Genomic DNA, 10,513 nt, shown 5'->3' with positions numbered 1-10,513 from the left:
TCCCCTCCCTGCCCTCTTTCCCTCCCTTGGCGTGCCGATGTGTGCGTGTGTCCCTGTGTATTGTTGTGTGTCTCTGTGTAATAATGTGTGTCGGTTCGTTAGGTTTCCCAGTATATTGTTGTGCAGGTTTTGCTGAACATGTGGGGACCCTAACAATTGGTATTATGAGGACCGTTTAGGTCTTTTTAGAACCTAAATGTCATCGTCTTTAAAATCCAGACTACTTGAGAAAACTCCATGTGGAGTTTCATTTCAGTGGAGTATGGATTTGTGATGAAAAATAGAATGAAAGTCAATGGGAGGTCCTCACAAGTACAGATACTTAAACATGAGTGTGTGTCAATGTGTCTCTGTGTATCAGGGTTAGAGAATGTGTTCCTGTGTGTAGGAGTGTATTGGTTGTCTTAGCATGTGAGCTGTACGTCTTTGTATGAGCCTCACGGCTTATGTGTGAGTTTCTTTGTCTTACCATGGTTTTTCAGCATACTGGTGTGTGTGTCTCTGTGTATTAGTGTGTGTCAGTGTGTCCTGTCGTTAACAGGCTGTTTTCCCTCGTTGGTGCTGAGCTGGCAATTTCATCACAGACATCGACGAGGGTCTAGCTAATTAACACAAGAGTGCAGGGCAACAAGACACAGCGCCAAAGCCACATACTGTACACATGCCAAAACTAGGCAAAGTTTTCTAAATGAGACCTTGGATAGGTATGATTTTCCTCAGTTTAAATTTAAATTCTGCACTTTCTCTGCGATCTCTGTCAAGAGCAGGACAATGAAACATGATAACAAGATGCTTTCTATAGGTGGCATAATGAAGCTCTGGAACCATCGAATTTTCTATATTTACAGTGTAATGCTCATTCATGCTAAAAATTACCAGTGCATTCAAAACACCTGCAAAATCACAAAGTCATTTTTCACTAAACAAGTTCTGGGTCAGTTTCTTACTTTATATCTGTAAATGGAGCTTGCATTCAATAAAGAAGCCATCCACATGAGCAAAATAGGCCTACAAATTTCTATTCCTATATGTAGCTGGCATGCAGATGGCATGGTGGGGCAGTGGTAAGCATGGCTGCCTGGTGCGCTGTCTGTGTGGCGTTTGTATATTCTCAACCGTGTGTGCCTGGGTTTCCTCCCCCAGTCCAAAGGCACACTGGTAGTTTTACTGGCTTCTGAAAAAACTGGCCCTGGTGAAAGTGTGTGTGTGTCTGGTCTGCAATGGACTGGCATCCCCTGCACAGTGTGCCTTGCTTTGTGCCCATTGGTTGCCTGGTTATGGTTTGGCTCCCTGCGACCCTGAATTGGATGAAGCAGTTTGAAGGTGGATGGATGGATTGATGACATGCACCTTCTGCATTTCCTCACCCATCCAGAAGATGATTTCTATACTGAGTCCTTCACTTTTTCCACTACATCTAAAAACGGGCCTTAATTATTTGATGTATTTATTTTTTTATTTGAGAGGTTTCTCCTAACCTCGCTGCCTGACTGTTTAAACTGTCCCAGGATCTCCCAGACCAAGCTGTTCCGCTGAAGTATTTCTCGAGTTTAAAAGGTATTATGACGAGTGTGTGAGCTAATACCCCAATCCAGGAAAAAGGAGGTCTGCGTTTAGTCGTTGAGGTAATTGTATGTTTAAGATATTTAAGGTGTTACCCTTCCCAAAGCTACAGAGATATCAGGTGAGACGCTCACATATCCTATCAGGTGGCTGGAATGAATCACCACAGGGGCAAAAATATTAGAATAACAAACACAGTATAAACTGCCCATTCATTCTCTGAACAGCATGCCCCCGTTTTCCAACACACTGTTCTAGAACACAGCCCTCTGCCACATCCCTGGAGCCCCATTGGCGGAGTCCAGCAGTCCCGTCACAGGGGAGCAATGGGCGGCCAGTGTGAACTTTCTACCCTTCCGATGACTTTTTAATAACGGGGTACCTAATGAAGCATGAAGGCCCTTGGGACACATTATTATTATTATTAGCATTCTCGGAATGATTAACCGCCAGCAGGCCGGCTGGTGCAGGAGGGAGCCTCCCCCTGCACTGTTTGGCACTGACCACCAGGCAGGCTGGGAGGGGAGCGCGTCACGCGCCAGATCGGCTCTCAGGGTGTGAAGTCTGCCGGCTGCACGATTCCAAGACCTAGCTGGTCAAGGCTGTGCTCTTAGGCTGTGGGATTTCTCCGTGCAAAATCTACAACTTTGTTTATAGATTGTTACATTATACATACTTTCAGCTTTTACAGAGGCCAGTATTTAAATTAAATACATTTAACTTCTACACTTCTAATATAATAACACTTCATAGTTTGTCCTTTCCATAAAGGTATTTGCAATTGTTTTTCTAGTTACTGTTCTTGTTTGGCACCTTAATGCAATAAGTCACTTGCAGTAAATAACATTTTGGTGGAACAATCGGTGTGTCCAGAGAATACCAATGTATAATAGCGTTGTTCCCACAGAAGTCTGGTTTGCTTGTTTCAGGCCCAATAAAGGGGAACGGACTGTGATCATGCAGCTTTCCCCTCTGCCTGTTTCCAGGGGCTGCTGGCTCAGCTGTGTCCTGAACAGAGCTTTGCTAAGCGTCTTGCCTTTAGGTATGGTGGTAACTCCTGGGTTGTTTAGTTGCCTGTGTCTTATTTTATCTCCCCTGCCAGATCCTGGGACTTGAACCCACAGCCCTCTAGCCATCGGCCCAGGGCCCCCTCCACACTGCTGGAAGGCAGTCCAGTTCTCATTAGGGTCACGTTTTCTTTTACCACTCAGACAACTGCTGCCTGTAAATGCCCAGCTGCATGAAATGGTACAAATGCAAGTTGCTTTGGATAGAAGCACCAGCCAAATAAATTCCTAATAATAAAACAAATGGTTATTATGCCCCTAGTGGGTACTGTTTTTTTAAGGAAAATCAAATTTATACACCTGAGGAATCTATACCACTTAAAACTGCTGTAATATAATTACTCCTATTTATAATAATAACCCCTTACACTTATATAGTGCTTTTCTGGACACTCAGAACTACCAGTGTGCAGCCCCACCTAGATGATGTGACAGCAGCCATAGTGCACCAGTATGCTCCCCACACACCTCAATCTCTCTGTGGGGAGGAGAGCAGTGGGAAATCTGTCTAGGACACTTGGGTAACACCACTACAAAAGATTAACATATCAATAAATAACAAAAGCTAAATGAAAAGTCTGGTAGAAGTAATACAGCTAATCTGAGAATACTGCGTATGCAAAGTCTAGAATAAAACGATGTTTAACCATTCAATACTTTGATCCAATAATCCAGTTTAAAAGTAGCACAGTACACCCAGAGGCTGACAGCCCGACCGACTCGCATCTCCGGGCTCACTGCAATGCCAGGGCTGAACGCATAGAGGAGCTGTTTCGCCTGTTCGGCCGATGGAATGAAAACATTTAGCTGCGGAGTATATGAAAAACATTTTAAATGTGTGATATTAATAACAATTTGGATATGTCGCGACTTTTGAACTGAATTGGAGAGAAAGGCGAGACGAGGACGGATGGAAAAATAAGTCTTGGATTATTATTAAGTCGTTCCTTAAATTCACTAATTTTGTTTTTTTCCTTTAAAAAACAATAAATTAAGAAAATATATTTCTGCGATTTAAACTTCAGTTCTGACGGGGGAAAGTTTGAAAATACTGTAAGTCATGCTAACTTTGGTATTTTACCGTAAAACAGACAACAGCAAAGAGTCGGGCACTCAGCCCAATTAATTTTTTTATTCGCGTTAACTTTCTCATTTCAGGTGAAGGTATTTACAATGGAAACGAATTAATTTGGTAACTTGGTCCACGTAATACTTGTTCAGAACAGACATTCCCCCTCCCCCTCTCGCTCTTCGCCGCGGTCTACGCTAAAACCACGGGTCTGGCTTCTCACCCCGAAGATGCGATAGTGGGGCAGGGAGGAGGACAGTGTCCCGCTGATTCGGCGGTTTCGGTTCAGTTTGGACCGAGACGGTCGAAGGTGAGGCCTGCGGGTCAGGCTTTCACCGGGCTAGAGTTGGTGCGCCTCGCCGGGTTCGGGAGCGCAAGGGTCGGCGAGAGGGCTTGAGTCGAGCCCGGAGGCCCATCTAGACGGGATGGAACGGATGGAGGTAGACCAGTGCGCAGGCGCAGCTGCTGGCAGTGGAGGCGGGGCTCTGCGACGGTCCAACAGCGCCCCCATGATCACTGGCGTCAGGTGAGGGAATTTCTAAGGTAATTTAATCAATCGAATGATGTTCTTCGGTGCAATTAAAGTGTGTACAAAACATGTAACTTTAACGTTTTCAATAGTATTATTATTTCAATAGTATTATACTCTCTCCTTTTTGCTTCCACTGACAATCCCCCTGTTTCTTCTATTGTCTTCCTCATCCTCCCTCCTCCCTTTCTCTCAGTGACGGGATGGCGGTGTTCAGTTCTGGCAGTACGGCCCGTTATCGGAGGAGCAGTGTGTCTGTCAATCTCGGTTGCCCAGGACTGGTCAGTCATGCTCTCTGTCAGCACTCATATCTGTGTCTCTGAGTGTTTCCTCACCACGTAGCTTTACAGGGGTTGTTACACGTAGACACACTGGCCTGGCCTGGTCTGTCTGTCTGTCAGCGCACCTGTGTTTCTGCGCTGTTTGTTTGGCAGGGTGTCTGGCATGTTCCTAGTCTGTCTTTTGGCTGTGCTTCTATTGTCTTTTAGTACAGGGATTCAATATTTTTCAGTCTGCTCGTGCTGTCAGTCTCCCCCCCCCATGCCCAGACATTCCTAGTGAGCCAATCGTGTCTTCTCCTCCTAGGCCCTCCCCCTTTCGCCGTTTCCGCTGGTCTGCGGATTGCTGGAGCACTCGAAGCAGGTGAGAGAGTGAGGAGAGAAACATAAGAGAGGTGAAAAAGAATGTCTGTCCTGAATCACTGGGACTGTCGTAGCTTATTTTATTTTTTCTGTGGGCTGTGCCCACCCTGCTTGCCTCAGACCCTTGGCTCTACTCCTTGCACAGCTTCCTGTATCCTTCTGACAATCAGTGCCTCTCCATCCCTCTTTTTATCCCTCCGTCTGTCTCTTCTCCCCCCTTCTCTCGCTTTCCTCTAACTGACCCCTTTCCTGCTTCTCTTCCCGGGTTCAATTCATATTGCATTAGTGGCATGAGTAACAACAGCAGTGTTTCTAAAGTACCTGCACAGTATATCCAATAGCGCATCTGGTGTATATGTTTTTTAGACAGAAAGGTAAATATGTTTTAATCACTTAACAGATTCAATTGAGATGCGTAATCAATTAAGAGCAGGAGCGACACATGAGTATTGGAGCCAATCGCATAGTATATTTTAATGCCTCTCAGTGTACATGTGTGCCTTTGTAAAATAACTGATAAATATCACTTAATACAATCCAAAAATATCATTCATCACAGGTAATGTAAACTGAATCAGTGAGCTTTAATAGCTAACCCTCCCCTCTCTGGTGGTGTTACTCTGTGGTCCTTAGGCTGGCACAGGGGGTCACACTCTGGGTGGCTAGCGGGGCTGTGTGTCCTTGTCCCAGCTCTCTCATGCGTGGGGAAATGCAGGAGGGCAATTAAATGTTTTAGTAAAGAATCTGTTTATTATGGCACACTTATTGTGTCGCAGGAGAAAGTGTATCTCTTGGCGGCCAGGACTGCCTCTATCAGACAGTTTCAATTAATGGGCCTCTCCCACCCCAGCTCCTCTTTTACCTCCTTTCTCTTTCTCCTCCCCCCTGTCTTCTCTCCCACTGTGCTCACAGCGTGTCTCTCTGTCCCAGGACGAATGTATGGAGCCGAACCCCAGAGGAGCCATACACAGACAGAGGTGAGACCTGAACCGTGACTGACCGACTCGCCCATCGTGTCAGACTCAAGTGTGATCAGTTAAGACACGCTCATAATCACACAGGTACACACATGCTGACCGGGGAAGACTTCCCCAAGCAGTCTTTCTGTCTGTGAGGATGACAAAAGGACTGCTCTCTTTTTCGCCCAGCAGTGTTGGTCCTCCACCCCCTGAATGTCCCTGGGAGGACCACAGGATCCTGGTGAGTTGAGCAACCGGAAACCAGTCAGTGTGACAGTAACTCAATGTGTCATTGTTAGTGAGTGAGACAGTGAGTCAGTGTCAGTCGTTATATCGGTGTTTTACTATGTCAATCAGTGTTTCAGTTGTCAGTATGTCACTGTATCTGCCAGTCAATGTATTCGTGGATCAGTTTGTCACTCCGTTAGTCCCCATCAGTGTGTCAGCAAGTGTTTCAACCAGTTAGTGTATTAGTGTGTGCATCGGTATGAAAAGAATTCAGCCAGCTGTCTCAGTGTAAGGTGTACCTGTAGGTACTAACATCTACACTAAAGGAAACGGGAACCTGCACTGTCAGTACCTCAGTAGGTATCATTCACCCTCTCTTCTCAGGGCCTCCACTCTCTTGACAGTGGTATCACACCCAATTCCTCCCCCAGCCCAACAAGAAGATTCAAAAAGTAGGTTCTGCCTCTTATTTGCTCTTCCAAGAAGAACAGTTATTTATTTTTAAAAATTAATGTGATAGCTAGTAAGTAGCAACTTACAAATAAATGTTGAAGGTTTTCTTTCTAGTTTTAAAGCTCCCCTTCTCCTGAGGCAACACAGACCTCAATGGACTTAGAGGGGAGATGGATGGTTCCATTTTCCATGGGGGAAGTGATCTTTACCTAAATGCTAGTATTTAGAACTGTTCTATGACATAAGAATGAACAGAATACCTTTTCTGAATGCCGCTGTGTTGATAAACCCAGAGTCTTAGGTGCATTCAGATGTGTATTTCACATTACTGGATGACAGTTAAATTAATATTAGCTTTACCAGTGTCCTTTATAATGATGATAATTGTTATCCCTGTCCTACCCAGCAGGGGGAGTGTCAGTCCAGCAGTGCGATGGCCCGTCCTCACTCCACTTAAGAGGAAAGGTCAGTCTGTCTCTCCCTCCCTATCTCTCTTTGTCTTACCTTCTTTCACTCTCCCATGTTTGTTTTAATAGTCCGTGAAATTCAAAGTGAAAATCTCTATACACCATTCTGATTTCACTTTGCCCATTATCGTAAAGCCAGATATTCCTGCTAATAGTCACAGGGAGCCTGATGTCTGTCCAGGAAGCAGAGGGCACAAAGTGTGATTACACCCTGGATGAAATGTAGGATATTTCGGCTCAAGATAGCAATATACTAGGATCATTTTGTGACACGAGCAGTGTCGAGGTACCTTTGCACTCGCTTCCTTATGTCTTCCTTTTTTGCGGAAAACATGGCCTTTCCCTCATGAAGGGTTGCTTTGAAAGAGGCAGTGCACACTAGTGTAGCGGGGCTAGTTCGGATACAGAGACGTCAGCGCCCTCCCTGCGCGTAGCAGGGACCTCCGCTGCCTGGGCTGAGGGAGGTCTCCTTTAGCTCACCCGGCTGGTTCCCCGTTGCGTTACGCCGGAGACCCGGGTTCGCGCCCCAGGTGCTGCAGGACGGAACGGGTGGCGGAGGGCACGAGCCTGTCACGGAACCGCAACGGTCACACTAGCAACTAGCACGTCTTTTGGAAGGTGGAAGGAAAGCAGTGCATGTGGCAACAACCCACAAGGACAAGGGAGAGAGCACTCACACTACCTCAGAGATGTCTTCCTAGACTAGAATTAAATCCAGCCCTAAGAGCTCTGAGGCAGCGACTACAAAACACCACCCTGATATCATTGTTCTTTATGTTTTTCCTGCTCTCTCTGCCAGGTGGAGTGGAATCAGATGGCCCGCCCAAGAAGCTGTTTGTCACAGGAGTGACCGACCCCCCTCATCTAACTGGGTACACCGTCAGGTCGGGCTTCTGCTATACAAACTGTACAAACACGCATTGTGTACACCACTGTTCACCGTACTTGCGGTAGATATAAACATGCTGCTCAGTGTCGGAGTGCTAATGCCGGTTCCAAAGTAGCATCTCCCCTTCGTCACAAAAGCAACGGTAGTCAGCTCAGGTTCTTGCTGTGTTTTGAGGTGGAAGTGATGTCAGTGGTGCATCGGTCAAGTTAACTTGCGCGGTTGTTCTGTCTCTCCTCTCCCCCTCTCCAGTGTTGCGCCAGCTGGCTCTTCACCAGTGGGGATGTCCGGCTGTGTGCCTCCCCAGGGAAGCCCACTCTCTCTTGCCATCAGTGTGCCCACCCCCCCTTCATTCACCCCGCAGCACCCCGGGATGTAGCCAGTCAGTGCCGGGGAGAAGACGCTAGCCCAACCCAACAGAGACCAGAATGAAGAGCACACTTGCCGATGGCCACTCAGAGAACCTCAAGAGGGGCAGCAGCCAATTAGAAGAAAGCAGCCTGGAAACCTGTCCAGTCCGGCTGAAAGAAGCTTAACTAACCGACTCCACCCACTCAGATGCACAGTCTGGCTTTGTAGCCTAACAGAGCAGATAGGATATGTGCTAAGCCAGTTATAGAACAGAAAAGATGGAAGCACAGCCGATCACTGGATGATGGACAGGTGGGCGAGAGAGTGGCCCCACAGAGAACAGATGAGGAGACATTTACCCATTCAAACGGCAAGACTGGTCTGGAGGTGGGGGCATCCTAGCCGGACTTATAGCCAAAGAATCAGCAACAGAGAGAGAGCGTGCATTGAAACCGGATCATCTAGAATTGTGCATCACATACCTTCACACCTGTGTTTCCCTTTATAAGAAAATGACACAATTCGGTTTTGCCACTTTTTCAGAATGCTAATTTATGATGCCATGCCGCCTAAACTTTAATATTTTGTTGTAGTTTACAGTTTTATTTTCCAAGTGGTGTAAACCCATCTTGGAAGAAAATGCTTTAGCAATATGCAGTGAAAGACTTAAGTGGCACTACGTGAGAGAGTGAGTGGAAAGACAAGAAATGACCACATCAGAACAACTACTGGCTTTTCCAAATCTGGGCTTAGATGTAACTTGTGCAAAAGCTGAAAATTGACATTTATCTCTATATTTAATTCTGTATAAGAATAAAAGTCATAAATTGTGGCAGAGAAACTAGTAATAGGACCTCAAGTGGGTACACAGCGAATTTGGACAAAGTAATCTGCTGGAAGCCAAGAGGAAGCTACTTTGTCATTAAAAGAAGGTGGAATTTCCTTTGGTATTGGGCTTCAAGCCAATCTTTTTAGTGTCAAAAATTGTAAAAATAAGGGTAAATATACAAGTGGTTCTTTCTGCAGCCCTTGGAAGCAGCACTTTCAGTTTGAACCAATCAACCTAAGGCTAATCCTGCCAAGCACATTGTGCGTGTAACAATATAAGTAACGTTGCTTTTGACAAACTCAAACGCAGTATATAGATAACACAGACAATAAAAGACACAGATGTACACGCAGTCTAATGCACAGTTTAATATTATACTCCCAACACAGTGAAACGTTAGGCTTAAAGTCAGGCTTAGTTCCAGCCTGGGCTTTGTGCTCAGCGGCAGGGATTCTCCAAGCTGCGGCCTTGTGCACAACTGAGCTCCACAGAGGCGTGGCAGACTGTAGCCGACCAGGGCATTCCTCAGCTTTGCAGGCAACATCGCCCTCAGTATGGCAGGGCCGAGTCACCGTGCTGATGAGAACTGCACTGGGTGGCAGGGGGTGTGAGACTAAGCTCGAGGAAATTCTAAAACTTCTGTAAGATTTTGGGTCCAGAAACTCCTTATGTATTCTTGAAGAGGTATCCTGCAGGCCTCATGTGGACAAAGGAATTTTGGCTGGAAAATCCTGCAGCATTTTTGAAGTTTGTGTGTGTGTGTGTAGAGATCTTATCGCATGAGCAGTGAGAAGGAGAGACGGGGGTGGTGAGAATAGACAGAGGACAGTAAGAGAGGTGACACTGAGGGAGGCGACAGGAGAAGAGAAGCAGTAAGCGGAGACAGGCGAGCTGAGAGAAGACATAGTGAAACAGGCAACAGCAAGACGGGAGACAGGACATGCAGCAAGAGTTCGCAGATGACTGCCTTCCAAGGTTACATTCACTGTTTGGAACTTGTATATAGTAATTGTGAAAAATAAAGTATTTTTATGGACTTGTAAGATGCAAACAACAAAAACTATATTCATTCCTCTGAGTATTTCATGCTTGTACAATTAACGCCAAGTGTCTCATGTTTCTGTGAAAAAATATACCTTTTAAATATATGAATAAAAATCATCGTATTGTATCTGCTACTGACTACTATATGTATATGGCTACTTTAGGTCTAGTCAAATTGAAAGTACCCAATACAGGGCCTTGAAAACGTATTCAGCCCCCATCCTGTTTTTCACACTTAAGAATAAAAGCCTAGAATTCTTTTTTTAGAATGGGAATTTTTACGTGAGACACACATTCATCTTCACAGAGTCTCCCCCAAAAAAGAAAGATAATGGTCAACCATAAATTAAAAATAACTCAAATAGCATCATTTAATAAGTGCTCATCCCCCGGTCAATACTTAGTAGAACCTCTGCTGGCAGCGGTT

General features: G+C 45.6%; 1 protein-coding gene across 8 annotated transcripts; it reads left to right on the top strand.

Moving 5' to 3' along the window:
* The first annotated feature begins 3,389 nt into the window (after positions 1-3,389).
* Positions 3,390-10,217, top strand: LOC148672308 (P2R1A-PPP2R2A-interacting phosphatase regulator 1). 8 transcript variants are annotated; one of them, XM_088627950.1, is made up of 10 exons: positions 3,391-3,683; positions 3,789-4,225; positions 4,425-4,509; positions 4,814-4,870; positions 5,782-5,846; positions 5,931-6,069; positions 6,441-6,508; positions 6,916-6,974; positions 7,776-7,860; positions 8,115-10,217. In XM_088627950.1, exons 2-10 carry the CDS (start codon positions 4,125-4,127, stop codon positions 8,239-8,241), a joined length of 786 nt encoding a protein of 261 aa, XP_088484076.1. In that variant the 5' UTR covers positions 3,391-3,683; positions 3,789-4,124; the 3' UTR covers positions 8,242-10,217. The 8 variants fall into 8 exon arrangements, with proteins under 8 accessions (XP_088484077.1, XP_088484076.1, XP_088484078.1 ...); XM_088627951.1 differs by having other exon boundaries at positions 3,390-4,225; positions 7,776-7,848; XM_088627952.1 differs by having other exon boundaries at positions 3,391-4,225; positions 5,800-5,846.
* The last annotated feature ends 296 nt before the right edge of the window (positions 10,218-10,513 follow it).

The sequence above is a fragment of the Lepisosteus platostomus genome, chromosome 4, assembly GCF_059453375.1.
Source record: "Lepisosteus platostomus isolate fLepPlt1 chromosome 4, fLepPlt1.hap1, whole genome shotgun sequence".
NCBI classification, from domain to species: Eukaryota; Metazoa; Chordata; class Actinopteri; order Semionotiformes; family Lepisosteidae; genus Lepisosteus; species Lepisosteus platostomus.
The sequence above is the reverse complement of the archived record's forward strand: the minus strand, read 5'-3'. Positions and strand labels throughout refer to the sequence as shown.

Coding starts and splice junctions, on each gene's coding strand:
- LOC148672308 (XM_088627950.1), top strand. CDS start 4,125: ATGGAACGGATGGAGGTAGACCAGTGCGCAGGCGCAGCTGCTGGCAGT. Junction 4,871..5,781: donor TGCTGGAGCACTCGAAGCAG/GTGAGAGAGTGA, acceptor CTGTGCTCACAG/CGTGTCTCTCTGTCCCAGGA. Junction 6,975..7,775: donor CACTCCACTTAAGAGGAAAG/GTCAGTCTGTCT, acceptor TCTCTCTGCCAG/GTGGAGTGGAATCAGATGGC.